Source organism: Lipophrys pholis, assembly GCF_963383615.2.
Source record: "Lipophrys pholis genome assembly, chromosome: 1".
In the NCBI taxonomy this organism is placed as follows: Eukaryota; Metazoa; Chordata; class Actinopteri; order Blenniiformes; family Blenniidae; genus Lipophrys; species Lipophrys pholis.
In genome coordinates, this window is record NC_137635.1 from 15,633,020 (window position 1) to 15,660,363 (window position 27,344).

Here is a 27,344-nt window from a genome sequence, read left to right on the forward strand (position 1 = left end):
GAAGAGCAATGGATTAAAAACAAAAACACTTTTCAGTAAAGAATGTTGTGAAGATGTAAGGAAGACAAATTGAAGTTGTGCAAAACTTGAAGTGTAACAGTGGCCTTGATTTAAAGACCAACTGTGTGGCTGTGGCTCAGTTAGTACAGTGGTGGTCTCCCAATTGGAAAGTTGCAAGTTCAATTCCCATATCTGCCTGTCCAAGTGTCCTTGAGCAAGAAAACTGAACCCCAAATTGCTCCCAATGGATGGACTAGGTGCCTTGCATGTAAAATGGTGCTTTACATTTTAGGAGCTGCTCAAGCAGCGGACAAGCGCTACTAAGTGAAATTAATTTACCCGCCTTACTTACATTTTCAAAGTAAAATCCATCACGAGCATCCATCCATCATCTATACAGCCGAGGGCAGGATACACCCTGAACAGATCTCCAGTCCATCACAGAGAAAACACACATAGAGCCAAACCACCTTCACATGTGTGTTTTTGGACTGTGGGAGGAAACTAAACTAGTCATACTTTATTCTACCCTTTCTGCATTGACCCTTCTTATCTCCAGGTGCAGCGTCAGGAAGCTGATGGGGTCAAGAATCTTCCTCGGGGATCCACAGTGGTGACACATCAGCTGTGGGATTTGAACCACCAAACAGCCAATCCCAAGGCCGCTGCTCCGACCCCTAAACCACCACTGCACCACTGCCAGTGAGGTGCTCGCTCCATCCAGTGGGAGCAGTTTGACATTCATTGTTTTGCTCAAGGACAGTTGAACATGTGGACAGTGGAGATTGGGACTCAAACCTGTGACCTTCCAACAGGAGGACACAAACAGCATAATCCTAAATGTGAAATCCATTTGTCGTGTGTTTTGTCAGATCTGCAGGTGAAGTGAAGTGTAATAAAAACATTTTTTATCTCCTTATGATGGATCGGGGGTCTGCACAGCCGCTTTCTCTCCCGTGTTCCTTACTTTTAAATTATCATTGGAATTGAATAATTGTTGTGGCCTCGTCTTATTAAAGTTACAATTAAAAAGAAAAGGAAAGCTGATAAAGGACACTAAACTTCTGGCACATTGCACACTACATTCAGTTGTGCCAAAGTTACTTTTCCAGGTGCCTCTTTTCTTTCGGTGCCTCCTCTGGTGTTTGTGGCGAAGCTGCAGCAGCTGAGCTCAATGAGGCTGACGGAGGAGGCAGCAGGCTGAGCTGCAGCTGCAGTATAAGAAGACCAGAGCAGCCAGAGCACACACAGTGTCAACTGTCTATCTACAGCTGCGAACAAATCTGCTGCACTTTAGCGTCCCGTAGCAGAATTGTGCTGCTTTGTTTCTCTGTGTGAGAGTCCAACATGGCGACGAAGGTGCTTCTCAGGTGAGTCTACCTCTGTGAATCTTCACTCTTCTGCTGGATTAGGTGCCGTTAACTGGGCCCAGTTTCCTCCCCAGACTTTCCTGGATTTGCCTGCTGCTCTGCAGCGCCGGCTTCGGTTACCCCTTCCCGACAAATGGTGAGCTTACACAAGCGTTTAGTAACTGGCTGTCCGAACAACTTCAAGCCTCTAACTCGACGCGCAAACTGACCTCGTCTCGCTTCAGTTCAAACAGGTACGGGTGGAGGCTCCACTGGCGGTGGAGACTCTGTATTGGGTACCTACTATGGTGGAGGCCCCAGTGTCTTCTATGGCACAGGTGGAGCTGGATATGGCTCTGCTGGAAGAGGCGGTAAAGGTGCCTCGGGCATTTCCAGGGGTTCTGGAGGTGCAGGATCTGACTCAGACGATGATGGCCCTGGTTTCCCACTATTCGAGGGCTTTCCATGGGGCCACAAGTTTCAGGTGGTCCCTCAGGTCTTCAACCTGAACGGCCTGACGCTGCCGGAGTTCCTCGATAGCCCCTGGGACACCAACGACGAGCCGCTGGGATCGGTGGACGCGCCTCTTGTGCCGCCTTCGTCCCACATCGTCCAGACCAGCAACGGCTACCAGCGCGCCCGATCGGTTCTGTCCCACTCCAAGTACTCCCCTGATGACTGGGACGTGTTGTCTGTCCCTTCTGAAGATGACGATGAATTCCCAATCAAAGGCCAATAGGTGTATAAAGGTAAGGAGCAGTTTTAACGGGGGGGGGGGGGGGGTGCTTCGCTCAACTGCTTACAACTAACTCTGTTTCTCCTGCAGGTGGTGGTGAGAAGATCTGGTCAAACAACCAGGAACTTGATCGCCCTTAAACTACTAAATAAAATGTTCGCCCTGAATGTGTAGGATGTTTTGTAAAGGAAGTTGGAAGAATTGACATTAAAAGAAATTTACTAATTGTGAATACTGAAGATGGTTGGTTGCTTTATTCAGGACTTTCTCGGCACAAGGCTGGCCTAATAAACCTAAAGTCAAGTTGTAAGATGCCCTTGATGGAGGGGGTATTTCTTCACATACGAAACTAAAGTCGGGGTACAGGTTGCTTCTCTGACAGAAATTGGCAATGTGACATTGAAGTGTAGGAAAGATATAAATTCAAGTTGTAAAACCTGATTATCTTCTATGGAGTTCAAAACAACGGCAACAGGCTGAGCAGGTGAACAAAAAGGGGCAAATTGGTCAACATGCTGGAAATGTTTCAAAATGCTGCCGTCGTCCTTAATTACTCACTGTGGGAGGCAGAACCTGAGCAATGGAGGATGCTGTATGAAAAGCTTTTATATAACCAAGAAATGTTTGAGCTAAGCCAGACAGTGTCTCTGTTACTGGTATTTATACATAATTCACAATATGGAATCTTAATTGGGTTTGGAAACCCAAGCAATCTGCGATGATGCTAATTGGACTGAAGTGGTGCATTTTCTAAATGGGTGTTTTGTAACCCTAATGACCTGAGACCAGAATACAGAAATGTGTGACCTCTGAAACTGATTCAAGAGGACATGAAGAAAACTGAAATGGCTATAAAATCTTATCAACACCCATGTTAAAGTAACAGACCTTAAAGATTCAGATGAGTGTAGAAATGATGTGGTAACAGTATCAACAAAAAGTGGTATTTGACAAATTAAACTTTAAATGTTCACAAATTAAACAAAATTACACCAAATGCCAAGGCGATGACAAAGTGCTGATTTTCAGTACTTCCAACAAAAGAAGCCGGATGACTTTTTTTATTTTTATTTTTTTTTATTTTGTTTTCAAGCCCAAACAAAAGCCTCAGAATACACAAAGGTAAATGCTGAATCAGTTCTTTTGGCTTTTGAAGCTGAAAAGCAGTTGTGCATGAGAAGGAAAACAACCTCCAGGCAGAGTGAGAAGTAACAACCCTAATAGTCTTATTCAGTCGCTGTGACGGTTCTCCTGATGGGGACAAAGCCACGATATGATGGGGTTTGGTCATGAAGGCATCATGTGGGTGGAGTTTCTGCCTTTTATAGATTTTCAATTCAGTACATTTATTGCCAAATACATTTCAGGGCACTTCTACAGGAAAAAATTAATAAAAAATTCCGCAACAACTGTTAAATGAAACTGGCTTGTAGTGTGGATATTGACTTCGTCACCAACGAGCCTCATGGATGTTTTCGGAATGTGGAAAGAAACCCCTGCATACACAGGGAGAACATGCAAACTCCATACAGCAAGACTGGGATGGTATTTGAACCTGGAGTCATGTTATGTCTTTTATTTTGACTCAAATCATTCAGAACCCAACATAAGGAACAACAGGTTGTTTTTAATTAGAACAATGGGAGCTGATATCTTTATTTTTTGTGTGTGCGATGATCTGCATGTTTAGACAGACATGCTGATGTTGTGCGCGCACACTCTCTTCCATAAGGGGAGGTGCGTTTGTGGGAGGAGGAGGAGTGGGTCAGGTGGGAGGGGGAACCTACAAAATAAGAGCGGGCTGCACCGGAGCAACAGACGCGAGACGCGCACTGGGATCCGGACGCGCAGCGTTAATTAGCTGCGGATACGTTAACGGGGAGGGGGGGAATTATCGGATCATGAGGATTTGAAACGGGGTAAATCATCATTCCCTGCAAGTTGAGCCGTAGCTCGCCTCCCTCCGGTGCCGCCGTCATGGGGATCGACCGGCGGCGGAGAGCGTCTCTGGCTCTCACCTTGAACTTCCTCGCCCTGTTCCTGGCCGTGTCGGCGCTCACCACCAGCTACTGGTGCGAGGGCACCCGGAAGGTGGTGAAGCCGTTCTGCACCGGCCCGGGGACCACCAGGCAGTCGTTCTGCATCAGGTTCAACAGCTCCAACATCAACGACACGCGCCTGGTGCAGTACATCTGGGAGACCGGCGAGGACAAGTACGTGATGAGGAAGTTTCACACCGGGATCTGGTTCTCCTGCGAGCAGAACATCAACATGACCGGTGAGTTTGAGGCATTATTTTCCCCTCATTTCTCCTGGACGGAGGAGGCACCGGGCTGCTGCTGCCGGTGGCACCGGACCGGACTGGAGCGCAGCAGAGCGCACAGACGTGCGTCACGGAAAGACGCGCAACCGTGCCGTGAGGAACCCAACCCAACTTTACCACAACACATGACGGATTTAGTCTTTAATCTCATGGAATCATTACGATTTGTAAGAATTCCACGGTTTTATCAGTGATTTCACACTTTTTTTGTAGACTCGCATATTAAATGACGCGTAAAATAGTAAATGACTTTGTTTTGATTCGTTTAACTTATATTTTCACTATAAGACCTTAAACTGCAATATAATTGTGATTTTATTTGAAATGTTATATTTTTCTCATTACAAATAGAATTTCAGAATCTATATGACTGATTTATTTCAACTCAATTTTTTCAAAATTTTATTTTTAGAATTTCTAAAGATTGATTTACTGCAGGTTCAACTCTATATTTATTTAATTACTCATATTTTTTATTACGCTCAATTCAAATACATTTTTATTCACCAACAATTTTAAATCTGCAAATCTCAGATTATATAAAATGACTATGGTGAATATTCTCACCATTTTCATTGCAATTATTTTGGTCTATATGTAAATGAATTGTACAATTCATTATATTTTGATTTATGTAAAAAGTATTTAAATGTCGAATATTATCATTAATTAAAAAAAAAATTACTATAAAAAAATGTTCTGCCATTATTTGGGATAAACTTATCCTATTATTCATGCTATCGTCTGATTTATCTTTCATATTATATTAGAAATGTTTCTTTTTGATCCTTGATTGTTTAAACATGAAAAACTTTGACAAAGAATGATGCAAAATGTCTAAATAATTATTCAAATATGTGATTTTTTATTTATTTTTTCATTCCCACCAGCCTGGAAAACAATCTGTGTTATACATATTATGGGGATTACCGTAATCCTTTCTGGCAGAATTGTAATGCCTCCATAAAATATGGAAAAATGAGAGGGATTACAGTCATGTTGCACCTGCTTCCAAGTGGCTGTTTCTACCTGCGTCCTTCAACGACGGTCAGGTTTCTGGGGCAGATCCAGAACAGCAGCGGTCACCCTGCTACAGTGAATGGATCCGGCTCTGGAGACACTCGTCTGGGTCCCATGAAAGGCATCGTTTTCCAGTTGACAGGGATTTCTGGGCTCACATGATGATATGATGAAGGGAGGATGAGGAAGAGGAGGGGGGCAGAGCTCGCTACTGACTGAACCCAGCAAAGGAAATCCCTTTACAGATTGGATCAAATCATCTTTTTCTTTTTTAAATCACAGCATTATCGCAGGTCACAAAGTCTACCTGTGAAATATGATGGAATGCAGATGAGCACACACACACACACACACACACACACACACACACACACACACACACACACACACACACGCACACAAACCCTTTATCAGCAGGTTGCAGTGCCGGCTTCCGTCACCCAGTGTCAATTAAAATGTCTCATTTATATTCTCTCGCAGGTGAGAAATGCAGAAACTTCATTTACGTTGCACCGTCGAATGAAAGAGGTAAGTTCCCGCACGCAATCCAGACAGTAAGTTTGTGTTTTTTCCATTTCACCTTAAGGAAGTCCGATATTTTTTACATTTAATCTCCAAAACTAATATAGACAAAGAAGAATCCACAAGACTAAAATATAACATGGTGGACTGCAGGGGCCCGTAAATGCCGCTATTTTCTCGTCCGAGAGCTGGATATCCTCCGTCCTCACTCAACATTTGGACTGTCTGTTGTTTGCTCTAGATAATCTCCTTATCCTCAAGTGACATTTCAGAGAAGGAAATTAAGATCGTCCCACAGTGTGACGAAATACTCGTCAACACTCTTGCCGCCCAAGGTCAATCGTGTCTGCCCTCCGATTACAATCTGGAAGGAAAACCAACAAGATTAAGTTGTTCCTCACTTCAAATACGACCATATGATCAATGGGACGTGACCAGAATTCCTTGGCATTATGTTCACTCAAACACGTGGAATGTTAAACCTTTTAAATTTAAACCACCACAGGTCCTGTGTTACCATGGTAACTGTAACAAATGTAAACGTTTCATCATAGACATAGATTGTCTGACTCGATTGAGGAAAACATTGTAAATTCGGTCCAAATAACTAATCAAACATGTGTGTTGTGTCTCTATAATGTCAATCTTTTAATTAAAATCGGTTAATAATGTTAATAATACCCCAGGGGTCAATTGGTTACGCAGCCAATGAAACACAAGACGGAGTGTACATGCCTGACAAAACACATGGACAAATAAATGAAAACCTTTGAGAAGCTATTAAAAATACAGCAGGCGGTATCGGGATAGATACAGACTTGTTGACTGACTTGTGTTGTCCAGCCTTGCAGCCTTTTTAAATGTCTCATATCATAGAGTTTTTCAACAATTTCCCATAGTTGTCAGGTCCAACAACATTATATTCAAAGTGTATTTCCCCAAACCCAGCCTTGGTCGTGAATCTCAGCCAGTCTAGAAGTTCCTCTCCTGAGCTCTACTGAGAACAGGCTGTTTCTGTTTCTGTTTCTGTGTCTGTACCTTTAAATGCTCATGAGCTGTGTCTGTCCACGCCTACTCCGTGTCTGTTTTCCGGCAGCATTTTCAAGGATAAAAAAATGGCGTCTGCTTGTAATTTTAGAGGGCAGAGCTAATTACCTGTGGTAAGTGAGTATCCACTGCCAGAGGGAGTGGCTATTTCCCCTCATGACATCATGAAGGGACAAAATCGGCCCTTATGAGCACACCTTCGTTAGCAAGCAAGTGAGAGAAATGGACTTTCTTCACATATTGCTGTTAGAAAACCAATTATAAATTGAATTTCACATAAAATGGGACCTTTTTAAGTGGGCGACCTTGTTGCTACCAAACTAGGCTCAAAGTTATGCAAAGTCATCAGAATACAACAGCTGTAGTATTTCACTGTATTCCACACCAGAATGTGTCATTAAAATTGGCTTTATGTTGAGGTTGTTGTCATTTTCCATCGGAATTGTTTTGTTTTTGTGAAAATATAGACCTTTTCATCATGTATACACAAAAAGATTTAAAGTTAAAGGTTATTATGTCGACATTTTACCGGACCAGCCCGCTCAAGATGAAATTGGGCTGTAAGTGGACAATGAATTTAAATGTTTGACACCCTGAACTCATCGTTTTCATGGCGTATCAGTGTGGTTTAAAGGGATTTTGAGAAAATGTCCTGTTTTACCCCCTTCATCCACCACCTCCTCCAACCAAAATGAACCGTCAGCAGGGTACTCTCATACTCAGCTAAACCACCAATCCAGTCCCTTCTTTCCACCCAGTTTCTCGTTAGACATTAAAACATCGTTTAGCCACCAGACCCTGCGTTCAAATCAGCCTTCAAGTTAATAGAGTCAATAGAAAGCTCAGGTTCCCTCCCTCAGGCGAATAAATGTTTCTCTTTGTAGTGTAATTAACACATTTTAGCAAGAAATCGTTGGCGGGTTGGTGACGCTACAGGGCGGCGGATGAACTAATCACCCGCACCGCGAGGCAATAAGTAAAGTAGAGTTCTTGTGAATCAATCACTCAATATAGTCTCATCCCACCTAATCCGCTCCCCCGGGCCTCGTCCTGCCCGGCTACCTGCCGCTCGCTGCAGCCTGCTAATGAAAAAGTCCTGCTTATTGGCGAATGAGCGACGGTTTCTGCATATTGGTCGTATTTTCTCCCTTTGAAGAAATATCCACTCTGCAAGTATGGCAGGTTGCCCTGTTGGCGTCGTGTTGGGCGCCATGTTTCCTGCTGGCTGCGCCGGTGAAAGACGTCACCACGGCACTGCGACGTCATTCGGGCCCGGAGTCCAACGAATTGAAACGCCACTGGTTTTGCCAAAACATAACCAAACAACAACTCTTTGACAATGTTCCCTATCGTCACTGTGGTAGGATACGAGTAGGGCTCGTTTTGTACTCCTGCTTGGTGTCATTGTTGGTTACCATGACAACAAAGGTACAGTTTATTGGCTATAAAACTCAAACAATTATACATTTTGCTGTAAAAAATCTTAAACACACTATGAAGTAGCGGATTGGATTCTTATGAACCAATAGCAGTTCGATTGACTGTTTTGATCAATTTTACTGGTTTAAATTAAAATGTATCACCGTTTATAAAGTAACAGTCTAAGTGAGAATAAATTAGCTTCTAAAATAAAGCAAATAAAGAAGTTATTTTTCAAAACCTAAATTTTGTTTTTGCTATAAACCTTTTCTCTTTTTTTTTTTTGGTGTTTAACCACTAACGCATGTGGTGCTGTTAATTTTGACCCAATCCGACCCCCACCAGCTGTCAGAAATACCTACTTGAGCCTCAAACACGGTTTAATCTGCAGCCCAAAATAGACCTCAACCAATGCACCATTTCTTGTTCGTCACTCTTAAGTGTGTAAATGTACCTGTACATTTGCTTTTAAAGATTAGAGCCAGTTTACCTGGAGCTGAGTGCCTCAGGCAGCACTTAGTGCCGAAACAACGCGTTGCTTGATTTCACCCTTTACCATGGGATTTATCTCTGAAAGGAAAGGCAATGAGGAGGAAAAAAAAAAAAAATCCTTATCCGTTAATCCTGCCTACACACCACTGTTTCCCCAACCAAACAATTGATGATGTGCATATGTAAATTAATCCAAAATGTGGGCAGCAATTTGGAGATGAGTCAACTCCACGTCTGCCTCTCGTCAAAGAGGGTACAAGAAAAAAACACTGATAAAACAAAACTGCTGACGCTTTCGATGCTGCTTCGCGATCAGTTTCAAGAGCGTCCTCGCCTCCAGTTTCAGCTGCAAGCCACTCGTGAGAACGATGAGCCCTATGAAATGAGCTTAATTGCAGACACTTTAAAGGCCTTAAATGCCCTCCGATAACATTTTCTAATCCATTTCCAACTGTCTGCTCTTAATTTCATTGGAGAAACCTGCACTGAAGTGTAAAATTCAATTAAGTGAGCTTTTTTTCCTTCGCTGATGGATGTAACTCTATTCATAATTCATACGGGGGATATTTTGGGTAACCGGCGCATTAGTTTTAGCACACACCTTGTGATTAATTAACCACACAATAACTGCGTGCCCTTGGGTGATGTACGGGGAATTATTCTGCTTCTTTTTTTTATTTATTTTTTAATCCGGTGATATTTGGGCTGACCACGTGCGTCCACCTGAGATCGGGGGTGTTGAGTCCCCCTGACGGATCAAGTACCCTTCCTCCGTCGTACCCTTTCTCATTCCTGCCTTTATTTCTGCTTGCCCGGACTCTCCTTCACTTCCCCATCCCCCTCTAACCACCGGCCAGCCTTCCATCATGCACTTGACCATGTCCGTCCTCTTCTGCATAACATGAATAAGTCTCTGCCTTGTCTCCCCTCCGTCCTATTTGCTATTCCTCCACCATAACCAGACTGTCTCCCACAGGAGTCCTGTGGCTGTGCATTGTTGCGGAGTGCCTGTACATCCTCCTGCTGTCCACCGGGGGCATCCTCATGTCCATGGAAGTGTGTCACATCGGCAACGTCATCGACGGCCTCAAGCTCAATGCCTTCGCTGCCATATTCACGGTGCTCTCAGGTCAGATTCGTTGTCTTTCTATAATCATTGTACTTCACAGTGCCGTGGCCTTATTTAGGATTCCTGATAAATGATGTCAAAGAAGCCAAATGTACGATTAGTGTGACGAGTTTATGAACGCGTGGTCGTAGCTACGCTGACAGGCAGCTTCTTGTGTCAGACTGATCGTGGTTTGCCGAGTAGAAGGTGTGAGTAGAGTTTCTTTGAAAATGAGTCCAAAATGCTGAATGGTCGCTGCGATGGAACCATGTTGACATGACCGTTCAGATTCTGGTGGCTATGGGTCGGGCGGTAGAGCATGTCATCCAGGGGCAGATCACGAAAAGTAATTATGAGGTGGCAACATATGGCAGACGTGTGTGTGTGTGTGTGTGTGTGTGTGTGTGTGTGTGTGTGTGTGTGTGTGTGTGTGTGTGTGTGTGTGTGTGTGTGTGTGTGTGTGTGTGTGTGTGTGTGTGTGTGTGTGTGTGTGTGTGTGTGTGTGTGTGTGTGTGTGTGTGTGTGTGTGTGTGTGTGTGTGTGTGTGTGTGTGTGTGTGTGTGTGTGTGTGGAATATAATCACACGTTCCAAACAAATCGGAGTCTTGCCGCCCTGGCGTTATCTCGTGCTGCGTTCCATGCAGTCAGACATTGGAGATTCATGCTCTTAATTGTTAAATTGGCCATAACTTTTCTTTCAAATCATGGCTGCCACCTGAGGTGGTTGTTCAGCACATGAGGTTGTCTATATTGGCAGGTTGCAGGTTGGATTCCCCCCCATGTGTCCACGTGTTGAAGTGCACGTGAGCAAAACCCAAACTACTCCCAATGAATGGATCAAGCATCTTGCACGGCAGTCGCTTCTATTGTTGTGTCAGTGTGATTAACAATGTTAAGTGCTTTGTGAGGTGATAATTGGTGGAAAAGTGCTATAATTGAAATCTTACAATTTACTGTCTAATTCTGTGTAAACATATTGGCCATTGCCGCCATATTGGATGAGGATGTCTCGTCGGGTAGAGTTAAGGTGAAGAGCATTCTAGAGAGCCGTGTATTGATCTGAGGCTAACAAAACCATTCCTTTTAATATGTTAAAGTTTTTTAGTATAAAAGATCTACCAATGGGGCGGATCCGATCCAGTATCGGCATCGGGTTCCGATACCAATGTAATTCCCGAATCGGAAATTTCCGATCTAACCTGCGCAGATTTCTGATCCGTGAAGCCTCGTCTGTGCTTTACTGCTGAAATGACTCCACAAGCGTTTCCCTGCTGGCTGCTCTGGGTGCTGGCCGCAAACTGTGGACTGGATTTCCTGAAGGGAGGCGGGTCTCAATGAGACGCGGAGTAATGAGTCGAGAAATCCATCCCACAGTTTGCGGCCAGCTAGCAGGCTAACGTAGCAGCACTGTGCTATCCAACTTTCAATGACATGTCGCTGTTTGGACGTATTTTACGCTCAGAACACCGCAAAGCAACGTGCAATGTTTTGCAAAGCCGTTGTACAGCGAGGCGCCGCTCTGCTGCGAGGTGTCTTGAAATAAGGGTTTTTTTCTCTTTGCTGTGTGTAAACAATGATAAATCTTGTTCTATTTTACTCCATTTGATCTAATCATTGGCCGTCTGTATCTTTCAGTCATTATCCTAACCAGAAAAAAGTTGTGATTCTTTTCGGAGCCCTTTCCCCGACTGCAATCAGAGTCAGACTTTGAATCAGTGTTGCATCAGTATTGGTAATACCAGCTTCTGTTTTACTTCAGATTGGATCAGAAGAAGAAAAAAGTTTGATTTCTCTCATTTTGACGTTACTTAAAAGAGACACACTTATATAAGAAAAGTGTTTGCACATCAAATGACTTTTATTCTACAGTACAGGAGAATTCAAGCAGAAACGAGTCACAACGAGCTAAATAAAGATGTTGATACTCAGTTTTGTCCCTAGTTAAATTTACTTGCTAACTTTACTGTATTCTGAACTTCCGCTGAGTCACTGGCAGTTTTTTCATTGTGCTCGTTTCCCGTTAGATAAAGGCCTCACAGTGACACCCTGAAGTCTTGGCCTATGTTGGTATGTAACAAGTGAACTCCTAATTTATCACACACAACAATTATACACAGGATAATATGCAGTGAAATGCTTACAGTACATGTTCCGCACAGAAACAACAGCTTTTATATGATAGAAGAATAAAACTTTAGAACACACAATAATGAAAATAGCACACTATATGACAATATTAACAAGAATAAAGAAAATGAAGGCACACAAAAGATAAATGGATAAATATAAGTAGACCAGTGTCAATAATGCAAGTACACAGTATATACAAGGCAATTGTATATACTGTATATTTAATCGACTGGAGGCTTTAATCGGAACAGAAGTCAGCAGCTCAATGAATCTTGAAGCACCAATAAGTTACATAGACTATTGCTTCGTAGAAGCAATGGACAGAATTAGAGCTGAATGCATCTTTTCTGGTTAAAAAAAAAATGGCTGACACATTGTGTAAACCCAGAGAGAAGGAATTCATCGTTATGGAATATAACAAAAACTCTATTTCACATATAGTGTGTTATGAGGTTCCTTCATTATTATTATTTTTTTTAATGTTTGAAGTTGTGTCGGGGGGGTTTCTGCGGTTTACAATGGAAAATATTTTTGTCCCTTAAGAAAAAGGTTTGGGACCCGTGATCTAGGCCACCACTTCCCCCAACTCTACTCTCAGCTAAGTACTGACCAACACTATGCGGGTGCTGATTTATTTAATTATTTTTCAAACAATTGAGTCTTCTGCTGTGCTCCCACTCTGGCGTCCATCCAGGAACAAATCCGGGCCAGTCGCAGCCTCTCGGCCCCCGACAAGCTTCCCAGCCAGTTTGCTGTCTGCCCGCCTCTCTCGGCGGAGGAGTTAACGGTGACCTTCCCTCTAATCCACTCCGTGAAAGTGATCTTGACCACCGCCGCTCGCTGCAGTGAATCGGCGGCGACACGCTCGGGACTCGGAGCATTTTTCGAGGAAGCGTGTGCAGGATGAATGGAAGCCCCTGTGTGCCGTCGCCACAGCCTCACTTCAGCCACACTTCTTTGATGTCGAAAGTTAGTTACATGTTGCGCTGCACCTGCTTTTATTGGGAATTTCTCAGCAACGGCCAGGTGGCTTTTCAATTCGCACATATCACGGACCGTGTAAATCCTTCCGCTGATTCTCTACAGTTACAGTCGCTGAATGTCGTCTTTGCAGTGCGAGCTGGAGGCCAGACTGTGTTCTTCTAGTTTACAGCGGCATTAAAAAGCATGTCGTAAAGACAAAGATGTTAGCTGGTTTTACAAGCTGCGGGCTTTTGGCAGGCATCAGCAGGTTCTAAAAGAACTAATTTCCTTGATTTAGCGAACAGATGATTCTGCAGAGAGAGATCTGGAGAGTCTCCCTTGGTTCTCACACTGGATTAAAAGAGTTCATCTGGAAACGGGAGACAAGAGCTGAAAAACGCTCGGCGTATGGTGCAGTGGTCAGCACTGGTAAATTATACTGGGAATGTCATGGGTTCAAATCCAGGCTTTAGCACATTTTAGTGGAGTGGACATGTAAAATAGTGCCATAATAGCCCTAAACTTTTAACCTTAAAGTTTTCTTTGTGGCAGCGTATACATGATTAAAATGTCTATGTTTCCAAAGTCAAACTAGAACGTCTACTCAGTTGAGCATATACCTTATTTATCTCCACATTTCTTTGTGAAACCGAGTTAGCATCGCCAGCATGGTAGCTGTTAGCTCATATCGAAGCTAACTACCCTGTCGGGCAGCAACATCACTGAGAGGGGGCGAACGGATAAACCACTGCCAGAATGCACTCAGACCGCTGTTTCTGGATACATGCCGTACCGAGATGTTAACTGCGAGCTCCGTAGCGGAGTTAGCAGTGTGCTAGCAGGCAGCTAGCAGCAGCTTCCACAACAATGGAAATATCTCACCTCTCCAGGAGCTGTTCCATCCCAAAATCTAATCCATTGGCCCTTCAATGATGACAAAGTTTATCTATATAGCACTAAATACAACACAGTCATTTCTTGGTCCTTTTAACAGAGAGAAACCCAATAAATCCACATGAGAAAACAAATGTGGAAAGGAAAAAAACTTTACAGAACCAGGCGGCTTTCTGCTATTCCAGCTAGATTGAGGGGATAGAGGAGAGAAAAGAATAAGAATGACAGACAAATTCATCCCTGAAGAGTTCATGCAATTTGGGTCTGTAGCTTTTGCAATAGGTTGGTAAAAATCTATACATACATACATACATACATACAAACCATTAAATAAATACACATGGACAAAAACATTACTTTAGCCCCAAGTTTTTTTGGCGAAGGTAATAATTGCTCCGGAAAATTACTTCAATCTCGACATGAAGCCAGTTTTAATCTTCGTTTTTCCAAGATGGCGGACATCAGAAAGACGGACATTGAAACTTGTAGTATTTTGGCTGTTTGTGTCGGCTCGGCTTGAAATTTGCCACCATGGCTTGTCATCTGCTCATTTAGGTGTGTAATTGGTTAACAACCCCTCCGTCGCACGCCGATTCATCCACTCGGTACACGGTGTCTTATGTTATGGGGTTCCCTCGCCAGAGGTTCTACCTCTGTACCCTTTAAAACCAAGTGGGCTTTTTGACCCCCCCCCCCCATTAATCTTCGGAATCGCCCCGTGGGTTTCAGGTTTGGAATCAGTGGTATAGAAGATGAAGGATGCCGCTTCAATCCGGAGCTGACATCAGCATGTCGGATTTTTACAGCTGTTTTTAACATATAAATCATTAACGTGCAGGATTTTTGTGAAGGCCCTTTGAAGGATCCGTTGATCATCTGTCAGCCTGGAGTGTTCTCGTCTTTCCTTTGCGAGCCGACGGATGTCGAACCCTCCTGCCGCTGAAGCCTCCTCCACCATCGCCTCAGTCGCGTCGACACGGTCTTCACTTTCGAACCTCTTGAACTCGCCTGCGTGTTTATTTATACGCCGCTCGTCTGTCTGGAGGAGGTGAAGCTTCCAGAGTTCACATAAAAATGTCACTTCGATCTCAGTTTTCTCTTTTCTTTTTGTCCTTCTCGCCTGCGAGATCACCACGGCGTCAATGTTCCAATGACAAAAGGCGTTTAAAAGTTGTTTCTTCTTTTTAATGGGGTGAACAGATTGAGAGCCGCCTCGGTAATGAGGTCCAGAGGAACAATGAGGAACCAGATTAACCTTTTATTACAGCTGTCAATCAAGCGGCGGATGATGAGAATTTATGAAGAGGATGTGCGTAGCGAGACGAGTGCGTGTCGGAGAGACGGAGACTTCAGGACGGACCGTATGTCTTCAGGAAAACAAAGTGATGCTTTTATAGGCAAACAAACCCCCTGGCCATGGTTTTTACAATGCCTATTGAAATAAGCAACCTTTGTACATGCTGTAATGAAAAGTGTTGTTGGTGCAGATATAATTATGGAAAAAGTCCATTGATGGATCTAAACCAGCTAAAATCAGAATGAAACTTTTAATCATTTTTAGAAATCAAGTCAACAGAATAATCAATATCCTTTGCAATGAGAAGCTACAGTCACACCATTTAAAAGAGATGAAGAGTGATAGAAAAGGTCGTCCAGTGGGTCTGTCTACAGAAAGAAATTAAAAAGTCGTGACTAACATTTCCTAATTTTGTTGGGGGAAAAAAAACAACCTTTCGTAACCAAATAACCACGAGACAATCGCTACACCCTGTCAAGAGTTTACCAGAAACTTGTTCGCAGTTTTTCCTCAGTTCCACTGCAAAACCTTGAGTACGTTGTCACATCGTTAATATTGAACAAACTTTCGACAATATCTAGACTGAAATGATAGACTAATGATCTTTTCCAGATTGGATTGAACCCTCTTGAGCCATGTGTTTGACATCCATACCTTGGAAGATCCCAAACCTTACTTTGGTCGTCACTCTCCTCAGGACCCAACTTAGTTTTTCCTTCCAGTCTGTAATTGTTATTTGCTTTGCAATGAGTCATAGGCCTCATTTACACAACATTTCAAGTTAAAAATGCCCCGTTTTGGCTTTCTCATTTTGCGTTTACACAGCAGCGTTTTCAAAACAATGTCTCTTTACATGTAAATTTCAGAAATGCTGAAAAACGATGTCGTTGGTATTAGAGGCCACGAGTCGCTGCTGTTTGTTTCTGTAATGAAGACGCACACGCACACACGCGCATGCAGAGAACAAAACGCTATAAACATTAACAATGGCGAGTATACGGACATTCATATGGACAGATTATGAAGTTGCCTTGTTATTATGGTGACTGTCGACTACAAAACTACCAAGTCCCAGGAGAATATGGAGACGTGACACTCTGGAGGCAAACGTTGTTGTTGTCCATCGACTCGCGCATGTGCAGAAGAGCTATTTACTATGGCCGTAGCAGCGTTTCAGAAAAGTTGCGTTTCCACAGAGAGCGAGTCGAAGCGTTTTCAAAAAGTTCCACCTTGAGCAGTTTTCCGAAATTTTCAGTGACTCCCTGCACCATTGTCATGTAAATATACACCCAAAATGCATCAAAATTCTTGTGTTTAGGCTTAAAAATGTTGTAAACAGGGTCTATGTGTGGTGTAATTACTCTCCTCGGGACCAAGCTTCTCTGTTCTTTGTTCTTCCAGTACGGTAATTGTTTGTTGTGAAATGAGGCTCGATCACATGCTATTCCATCGAGTTTGGTTAATCCTGCTGCCCCCTAGTGGCCGGCGGTCACCACTGCTGTGTTGACGCTAACTCCAGCTTCTTGCGTGTCCCTGCTGAGTGTTGCGGCGCAGGAAATCGAAGGGTCGCATTGACATTTATTGACTTTGTGTGGAATAATCCAACCTTGTGTGGGGAGAACACGCCGCGTTTCCACATGACGGAACGTGCGGGGAAACTGAGATTTGTTCGGCTTGTCCCGACACAAAGCCGCCTCTGATCTGCATAGCATTATGATAATGCCCCACTGGGACATTTTTAAGAATAAACATGAGCATTGATAGGGATGAGATAGGACTTTTAGGTGTTTCCTGCTGGATCCGGTGCAGTCATATTCAATCTGAGGATTTGAAGCGTTTTGGGGCGGAGGGGGGCTTATGTAGTAATCCAATTGGTTCGTGTCCAAATATTTTTTCCCCTTTCATATTCCTGTTGTATTTTGTGAGCGATGAGGAGTCCGATGTGAGGTGCAGCTGAGGATTCTTGACCTGAAAAAGTCAGACACGTAAGTGATTAAAAACGCAAGACAAAATATAGATGATGTGCAGAAGGAGAAGAGGAGTGGAAGAAGATTGTGGAGGATCTTGGCTTTGCGAGGCCCAGTCGTTCCGTTCTTCTTGTACCGACTTGTTCAATCAGGAAATGATGAGAAATCGCTGGTTTTACTATGTATTTAAGGGAACCTATTGCGCTAGTTGACCTGCCGAGTGATTCGTTATACTGCTATGTTGTTAAAACCAATGTAATCAAACACTGGACAGTTTTGCCAGTAAATGAAACACTGCAAATATCGATTTCAACCTCTATGCTACGTTTAAAAAAAACTCTGGGATAGCTGATCAATTAAAAAATAAATAAACAAAACAGCGTCTTTAAAATTCACAAAATCTCATCATCACAATCATAGCTGAATTTTGAATTTTTTAAAGAATTATTGCAATCAAACTCTGGCTTAATATTAAATGTGTATTTGTCCACCAGTCAATATCGCCTTGTGTCGGTATGAAATGATCAATTTTGTATTGATGTTTACTTACTTCATCCATTGTAAAAAGAAAAAACTTATAGTGTATACTCTGCCCCTTCATCTCAATTCATTCTTCCCTTTGAAAATGAACAGCAAATGTTAAACAGAATTGCCATGAAGTTCGAGCGGCTTACATAGCTCACTTGCGTCAGTTATATTCACCCAACAAAAAAAATCGAAACAAAAATACCCCCAAAATTATATGAATAAACACTCTGACTCCCCTACGTTATTTCATTGAACTTCAATAAAGTTTTAATCGCTCTTTTGTACCGTGTATTTTGGAATCTTTTGCGTCCTTATCGATGAGGAATCGAGGGTCTATAGAAGTGAATATGGGTGGATCCATTTCCTCCACACACCGTTCACACAAGACATCTGTTCTTTTTGCTCCGCTATGCATTGGTTCATGTGTCTTTTTGTTTCTCCCAGCACTTGTCAGTTGGCTTTACCCAGCAGGCCTAATCTATTCTATTTCTTAACATTCAGCGATCCACACATACAACACACACACACATATATATACAATGCTGTCACCAAACATCATCATCCTTATTTAAACCAGTGAAACGAGCCAGTTTCATTTACATTTTCTGTAAAGCTCCTCCAAGGTTTCATCATTAGCGACGTCAAAGTGACGCACCGAAAACCCCGCTTCCATTATTTAGCTACGAGACGCGACGGCGGTTAAAAAGGACGCGCAGTACTTTCTCTCTCTCTCCCCCCCACCCCCCGTTCTGTCATTGACTGTTTTTGTCTTCACCTGCCAAACGCCAACACTCTGAGATTGGACGCGTCTGCCATATTTATGTGTCGTTCGGCGTGCCAGTTGATCCCATTTTGCGAGTCCGGAGCAGAGGCCTGTGATTCATGTGCTTCTCAATGACTCCTACACGAGCTGAAATTTCACTGCAAGATTAATTCCTCCAATCTCATCAACCGGAAATAAATAAATAAATAAATACAAAATAAATAAAAAAAAAAAAAAACTACACGTGGCCAGAGTTTCAGTAAATGTCCTGGTTGAGTGATGTCGACACGGATGAGTGTGGACTGTGTCTGCTTCCAAACCGGCAGATTGCACTTGTTTTACGTCGCACTTTGAATCGGAGACATTTTTAATGGCGCCGTTTGCAGCCGAGTTGTCGGGTCGGACGTGGCCAAAACAATTTGAGCATGGGGATACGCTTTCCAGCTCCTTTTAGATTCCGCAGTGTTACTGACTCACCTCAAGAAAACGCTGGTTGGGAATGTCTTCGTTAACGAGTAAATTTCCCCCAACAGTTCAACAGTGATCAGAAAACACACATAGTCTGTGATTTCACAGTTTTCCCCTCGGATATCAAGAAGGATTTGCAAAATATGTGAAGCTTCATGTTTATCTGTGACTATCTCCTTCAATGAATGTGATTAGAGAGCTTCATTTAGCTTTAGTACCGACGGTCCAGCAGTGAAATCTGCTTCACACTTCATAGTTTAAGGTCCCGTTTACAAGACGGCATTTCAAGAGAAATCGCATCATTTTTGAGCCTCGGAAAAGTTTCACGTTTACATGGAAATGTTTTGAAAATGATGTCCGTTTACACATAAAAAAAAACCCAAAAAAACAGCACCTACTAGTGGCCTGGCATGATAACTACACCATTCTCAGCTTTTCTGCAGTTTGCTTTTGTAAAGAAACAACAGATATTTCTATAGACAGACGACCAAGTTGGATTGCTCTTACAAGTGAATCTTGTCTAGAAAACCACCAAGTCCCAGGAGAATATGGACGGGGAGGCATGCCACTCTGGAGGCCGCCATTGTTGTTGTTGTCCTCTTCTCACACATGCAGAAGAGGTATTTACTGGGACAGCGGTGTGCAGTAGCAGCGTTTCAGAAAAGTTGTGTTTGCCCCTGTTTCGTAGACGGAGACGGGCATTATCTAAAAGTTCCACCTTGGGAGCAGTTTTCAAAATGTTGCGTTTTCAGTGACTCCGACCACCGTTGTCTTGTGAATGTGGTTTAAAACACGCGGCAGCATTTAAGGCTCATATTTTCTTCATATTAAACCAAATGTATAAACTATGCACATCAGTTTACAACAAGTAGTACAATATCTTAGAAATCTTCTTCCGTTACATTTCTTCTGTTGGCTCCGAGCACCATTGTCGTGTGAACGGGGCCTTAAACCCTAGATCTGTTGAGAATTCCAGCCGGATGTCCACAGGCATGTCGTTAAAATGAAGACGACGTTTAACAAACACACAGAATGTATAATACCAGAAGACACAGGTGGTTTTAAAAGATCATCCAGATAAGACGATGCTGTTTTGCGTCTCGTCGGGAAGCAAAGTCACTGTGATCATGTTTACATCTGCAGAAATCCAGGTTTCTTTTTAACAAACCTGACCAGCAGTAAATGTGCTTTTCCACTGATTGTTTGTCACGTTCATCCTTTCAAATGGTGGCAGCTGCCATGGGGGTGTCAGTGCTTTTGGTCAAGTTCACTTCTACATATGGACCGACCGGAGGAATTCCGGGGTTAAACCTGCAACCTTGTGATCGATAGATGACGTACTCTATACCATGAAAGCATGGATTAGGACTTCAGCATCCTGAAAAAGACGGAATTAATTGTATCCTCACTATGGTCAGTCAGATATGCTGAATATGAAAGCAACATCATAAAAACTTTACCTTTTTCTCCAACCTGGAGTTAGAATCCTTCACAGAGGACTGAGAGATAAATCTTTAGTCATCAAAGGGGAACAAGATCAAATTCAGAGTCGCTGATATGCGAGGAGGGTTTTATTTGGACTGGTTATCTTATTTAATTCATTTCAGAGATTTGAGACCGTCAAGCAGCGAGACGAGCTGTAAATGACCTCGGGCTGGAACGACTCGTGAACATCTTTAGTCTGACACCGAACGGAGATGATGGATTTCACTTTCACTGTCTCAGGCTCCACACTGATGCTGACTCCCCGCAGCTTCACCTTAAGCCACACTGCCACCCGGTGGTGTCTGACAGGACCTGCACCTGAGAGTAGCCTGCTTTCTCTTCTCTGTGCCTGCAGGTCTGCTGGGCATGGTGGCCCACATGATGTTCACCACAGCCTTCCAGCTGACCGTCAGCCTCGGCCCGGAGGACTGGAAACCTCAGACCTGGGACTACAGCTGGTCCTACATGTGAGTCACACCTAAAGACGGCAGTCGTGGGAGAATTGTGGCAGTATAAATACGGCGACCGGTTCAAGGACGGTCATGGTGACCAAAGACAACGTGCGATCAAATCCAGACGGTGACGGGGACCCCTGCTGCGACCTGTTTGTTACGTTTACATGTAGTGTGTTGGAAAATGAAAAACCATAACAGAACTTATTTCGGGCTCCCTTTGCAAAAAGACCATCCCAAGTCGGCCGCGCTTTCCCGAGCCACAAGTTCATGTTTCTGTTCTATTCTATTGTAGTCTAGTCTATTCTAATCTAGTCTATTTATTCTTATGTTTCATGTTTATGGCATTGTAGAAGCCAAATATGGGAAAGCGGGTTTGACCACGGAGTGGCACTGTGGTTATTTAAGGTGAGGTTTCCTGTCTTGGCGAGGGAGGCAAAAGGACTGAAGGACTTGGGTCAAAATCCATTGCAGGAAACTTCACGTCGTGGCCTGTTTCATAAGCTCAGATGATAAAAAAATAAAAAAAATCAAGGTAACTTTCCTCTCTAGGCGTTGATATAGAAGAGAGATGTAAACAGCACAACTCAAACCTGTTATCGGCTCTGTTTGAATTCTCCTCAAATCTCAAAGGCGAGGCCCCCGAAACTCTCCAAATCACTATTTTATGGACGGATGAGGAGTAGAAACAGAAACCGCTGACTCGCCCGTCTTTTATTGACAGAACAGCGGGGTGAAGTCAGAAATGTAAGCGCTCCCATCGTCTGGTACAAAAAATAAATAAAAAATCCCTTCAGTCTCACTTTCATCCTGGCAACACAAAAAGACCCAGTGCAGCAATATTCTGTTCAAAGTCTCCCGTGTTTTCCCTCAGAAGTGAACTTCAGGTTCGCATAAACTTTCTCTACCAATCAAATCGGCCCTGACTGTGGTGTTTCATCAATCCATCCATCTGTCTGTCTTCAAAACTACTGGTGGATAAGATCAAGGTACAACCTGGACAATTGTTTGACACCTTTCTACCCATGGTGTCGTCATTATATATATTTATTGTAGTTTGTTTGTGATCCATCCATCACGGGTCGTAGGTTTGGCTGTACAACGTGCGATTATGCGGTTGAGTATCTTGATGATAATTAGTAAATGGTACAAATGTCTTTGTGTTGTGACATTTATCCTTTCAAATAGTAGCGTCGCTGCAACTTTTGGCCAATTAATCATGAGCAATCGTGCTTTTCTTTCATATTTAAACCTGTGGCACAGTGCGCGGGACCATAAATTGTCACAGTTCAGTCGACGTTTTGCGACGCAGTGTTGATATTGCGATAATTATAAATTTGCGGGATATCATGCGACAGAAAGACGACACACACTGAGATCGTCAGTCAATTCACAGCCTTTCTTTCTCTTCCTCTCCCTCTTATTCTTCTTCAAGACTTAATGGCAGTTTGCATTCATAAAGTTGCACTGCCGCCATTTCACTGTCGTCTCAACTTTAAATGAATCTTTCTGAGTAGAGAAAAGTAACTGAATGAGCTGGAGAAACCCCGCCACAGGAAGAACATGTAAACAAAGACTCAAACCAGGGACTTTCATGCTGCGTTGGGTGTAAAAGTGCTTAACACTCGTCATTTCAAGTGCTTTAATGGAACGTGTTTATCAGTTTTTGGCAAGTCGTAGCTCGACCATCTTCTCACTCTACCGTCGACAATAACAGAAAAGATTGTCGTCTCGTTGAATATTTTCTGAATGATGAAATTGGTGAACGCATGAGAATGAAAGGTCCTGACATAACGAGAGTGATTAGTAGATGTCGGTGGAAGATGAAGAAGGTAATCCTGCCTCAGGCTCCCACAGCTGTTATCACTGACCTGGTCAGCTGATCCAGAACCTGCCGGGTTCGTTTGATCTACCGGAGCTCAGAAGATTCTGTTAACAAACACGGACGGCTTTGAAGGTCTGGTAAAACACTTCCAACGACCAGAGCTGTCACGAGATGAAAGGTCTGTGCAGCCAAACCAAAGGCTTTTATCTCCTTTAACACTTCTCTGTTAATGTGCCGCCGGATTTCTTCACCTCATCAGCTTCATTCAACACTCTGGTTCTGATTTGGTTCTGTAACATTGGTCACATTCAGTTGTGGGATTCATACCAAACAATTCATCACAACCTTGTCGGTCCTCAGATTTAGACGTCCCGTATATTTTTATGGAGACGTTTGTTGCGCAAGTCGTCCAAAGACTGAAGCTGTCGGATCAAACGAAGGCGAAACAAGATCAGACTTTATTCATCTTGCATTGGAGGATTGAACCGTCTCAGAGCAGCTCACCTTTGCACCGATATTGAGGGGAAAAAAACTGCAGAAAAACAAGAACATTTTAAGATTTGCACATTATGAATTTCCCCTAAAAAGACCCCAAAAATGGTATTTACAACTCAATAAATAAGCAAACAAACTCTACAATCTTTATCAGAATTTTAGTCCCCAATAATATAAAATATTTGTCATTTGAAATGCATTGAATACAATAATAATAAAATAGTTTTAAAATTTCCATCCATCTATCTTTTACACCACTTTATCCTGTGCAGGGTCGCTGGTTCTACACCATCCACTGTGCTCATCATTTTCCCAATGAAATTAACCAAAACTACACAAAATGTATTTGTAATTATTTAATGCCGTTATTACATTCCCCCCCCCCCAAAAAAATTCCAAAGCTACTTCAATAATGTAACAAGCAGCCAATAACGATGCAACTTTTAAAAAAATTTTAATAAATATTGGCAAAACGTTACATTATTGACTCATTGGAACATCTGCAGACAAAAAAAATGCAAAGTTTTGGCCCCGTTTACACAACGGTGCTTGGAGTCACTGAAAACACATCTATTTGAAAACTGCTCCCAAGGTGCCAATTTTCAAAAATGCTTCAACTCCGTCTCCATGGAAACGGGGGATAATGTAACTTTGCTGAAACGGTGCTACTTCGCATGCTCACCATGGCCGGAGTAAATAGTTCTTCTGCACATGCTCAGTCGGTGGACAATAAGAACAATGTTTTCCGTTTCCATGGGAACTAACCCCGTTTTCAAAAGTCCATGTTGGCTTGAGTAACAGAGTCTTTGTGTCTCCGCCCTTCAGCTTGGCGTGGAGCTCCTTCACAGCCTGCATGGCGTCGTCGGTCACCACCATCAACCGCTACACCAAGACCATCCTGGAGTTTAAGCACAAGCGCAGGAACATTGAGAAGAACCTGAAGATCAAGCAGAAGCTGCTGGAGCTGGACTCTCCGGAGCAGGTGTGGGACATGTACATCAGCTCGGTGCCCAGCACGGCCGAGGAGCTGCTGGACCTGTCGTCCAATGGCCGCAAGCTCTCCAACGCCTCCATCTTCCTGGACCTCAACGACCTGCCCGACCCGCAGGGGGAGGAGTACTGTTAGGGGGGGAGGGCGGGGCTTCGGAGAGTCCGGGCGTCACTGCCAACGTGGTGCGAATACTGAGCGACGTGAGACCACTGCTGTGACGTCCGGCAATGAAAACCCACAAACATCAAATTAATTTGGCCAACACACTCGCCTCAAAATCAACGTTTACGATCTCGAGACCAAACTTACTGTTGATTTAGAGGAAAGGCGTAGTTGTTGTTTTTTCTTTATTGTGGTCATTACCAAGCATCCAGAAAGGTTTTACTTTATACTTAAAGAAAATTGAGTGCTACAAAAATTTTTTAACTTATCATCTTTAGTTGCGCGCAATAGGTAGAATTTCTGATCATGAATTCTGGTCCTGTTTTAGCCCCCGTTGCCACGACAACACTTCATGTGAATACTTGTTTTGGCTATTTCAATAAGTTTTCAGAACGTTTTCAAAACGCTGCAAAACCTGTGACAGAAGCACTGAAAATGTAGTTAGCGTGCCAGGCCAAGGGTCGGCGCTGTTGTTTTGGTTTGTAGTGTAAACATCGACAATGGCGAGAACGCAGACATTCGTATGGACAGAAGTTGGATTGCCGTTCCAGGCGACTGTCAACTATGAAACTACCAAGTCCCGGGACAATATGGACTGGGCGTCATGACACTCTGGACGCTGCCGTTTTCACCCCGATGGAGTCGTGTCGTTTTCAAAAAGTTGTGTTTTTTGTGAATCGGAGCACTGCTGTCACTGCATCTTGTGACGCAAAACGAAACAGAAGTTCTATCTTTTCATTTCAAGAACGTTGTCGTGGTAACGGGGCCTTAACCTTTTAGTCTTTTCTTTTTTTTTTTTTCTTTCTTTTTGAAAGAACCCTTGGTTTTGAGATTCCATTTTAGACTTTTTGTTTTATTCCATTAAAGGGGTTTTTTTTTATATTTATTTTTACACCTTAAGTATTTCAACTGCTTTTCACTCGTATGACTGAGCACAGACGGCCGACTGGCGGCCTGCAGGCCTTACGTAGCCTCCGTCTGCCTTCTTTGTGGCCTGCCAGACATCACATTCATTTATTAAAATACATTTTAAGGTGGAAATTATCAAAAGCATGCATTTTGATTCAATTTGTTTCCCTTTTCATTAAATTGGTAGCTTTAACTCTCTTCCATTTTGAACTAGTCCGATCAAAGTTTCCCCTTTTAATCAAAGTGGCTTCCTTTTCTTGGAAACTATCAAAAAGGGAGACACACCAGACTGTAAGTAAATGACCAGCTCTTTGAGTTTAGGTGTCGGAAGAAGAGAAATTGAAATGTGTAGAGACATTAGCGTTATCAAACTGAAGTGCAGGGTTTGTGGGGATTCCAGTGGCTGGATGGAGTTTTACTCCAGACGCACCACAGAAAGTCATCAAGTCCTGCAGGCGGCGCGACAGAAGCCCTCTGCTGGGAAATCTGGCGTCTGCAGACTATTTATTCCATGGTCGCAGTTTTCCCCTGATGGTCATGGCCTCATTGAGCAGGACACAATGTAGGAACTTTAGCAATGTTTTGAGGGAAACGACAAGGAGTTCAAGGTGTTCACTTAACCTCCAAATTCCCAAGAAACCAAAACAAGGAAGCTTTTTTTTTTTTTTTCTTTCTTTCTTTCTTTCTTTTTAGAGGACACGCAATTTCTATGACTTTCTGTTTTTGACCTTTTAGAGTCCAAACAATGAGTTGCAGATGTTTTGGAAGTGTTTACAGGATCTTGTGCAAATAGTTTTATTAAGAGGGAACTTAAAAAACTTCTAGTTGTATAAGTTCCACAGCGTTCCCAGCGGTGGTCTCGGTTGTTTGCAGTATCTAGACCAGGGGTCTCAAACTGAATTCAGCTGCAGGAGCCACTTCAGGGTTCTATAGGACAAAAAAAAAAAAAAAGACAGAATAATTTCTTAAAATACTACGATTGCAAATATTGTGTAATGATACACAAGCAGTAGGCACAATTTTATTTCTTCATTCTTATGAGTGTAATTGAAACCTTTCACGAAAGTAAGACCCCCTTCCCAACTTTTGGAAATGATACTTAAGTTGTTTTTCTTTGTTTGAATTGCCAAATCAATGATTATTTAAACGTTGGCCTGCGGGCTGGGAGTATGGGACCCCTGATCCAGTTGATGTGTCATGCACGCGATTCCTCCAGGTTTCGGTTGGTCTGGTTTAGAACATTTAATGAAATGATAAGTCGTGTGCACCTGCACGAAGGCTGTATGGATCCATGTAAATGCAATCATCCGTTGAACCACATGGCGCAGGCGTAAACATACAGTATACCTCTGAGAGCCTCTGGGTTCCATTTGAAGTGTCCAGAGACTGTGAAGAGGAGGAGGGAAGAAGACGATGGCGCCTCCGTCAAGACACAAGAGAAAATGTTCTTCTCGGTAATGACGATGGACACGGACGCTGAAGCTGAACGTTGGAGACAAACTAAAGAAATGATCCCACAAACTGATGGTGGCATACTACCGATACTGTCAATATTGACAAAGAGTTGCTGATCCATCTACAAGAGAGTCAAAGGAGCCAGTTGAGGTGGTTCAACCATCCGGTCGCCAAACATTAAAGGTTGTCCAAACCTACAGAGTTTGCCAGGTAGTCAAGAAGTTCGCTTGATCTTCATGCCCTTCAGACCAACTGTGTTGATTTAGGGGAACAGAGATGTTCAGGTTGCTTTGCTCTATATCGCCGCCATGACACCATTTTGGACTGAAGGCGTCGATATACTCAACGCTGCATCCTGTATGCAGACGGATATGAAGTCTTCTGCCTCCATTACATTTGTCATTTGCTTCGTTGGCAGGGAGCTAACCGATGTGTAGCAAAAAGAGTAATACCATTGATGACCTGTGGGGGTGGTGTAGCTCATGTAGGACTAGAAAAAAGAAAGAAGACAATGGAAATGACGATACCTTCGAGAAAGACTCGA

The 27,344-nt window shown here is 43.1% G+C and overlaps 1 protein-coding gene across 1 annotated transcript; it reads left to right on the plus strand.

Moving 5' to 3' along the window:
* The first annotated feature begins 3,901 nt into the window (after positions 1 to 3,901).
* gsg1l2b (gsg1-like 2b) lies at positions 3,902 to 26,281 on the plus strand. Its single transcript, XM_080470772.1, has 5 exons — positions 3,902 to 4,363; positions 5,909 to 5,956; positions 9,885 to 10,037; positions 20,867 to 20,978; positions 24,109 to 26,281. Exons 1-5 carry the CDS (start codon positions 4,063 to 4,065, stop codon positions 24,407 to 24,409), a joined length of 915 nt encoding a protein of 304 aa, XP_080326898.1. The 5' UTR covers positions 3,902 to 4,062; the 3' UTR covers positions 24,410 to 26,281.
* Positions 26,282 to 27,344: the final 1,063 nt, after the last annotated feature.

Bases quoted from the DNA above. Each gene is read 5' to 3' on its own strand.
- gsg1l2b (XM_080470772.1), top strand. From the start codon at position 4,063: ATGGGGATCGACCGGCGGCGGAGAGCGTCTCTGGCTCTCACCTTGAAC. The intron at 4,364-5,908 runs GTGAGTTTGAGG...ATTCTCTCGCAG, and splicing joins GCAGAACATCAACATGACCG to GTGAGAAATGCAGAAACTTC. The intron at 20,979-24,108 runs GTGAGTCACACC...TCCGCCCTTCAG, and splicing joins GACTACAGCTGGTCCTACAT to CTTGGCGTGGAGCTCCTTCA.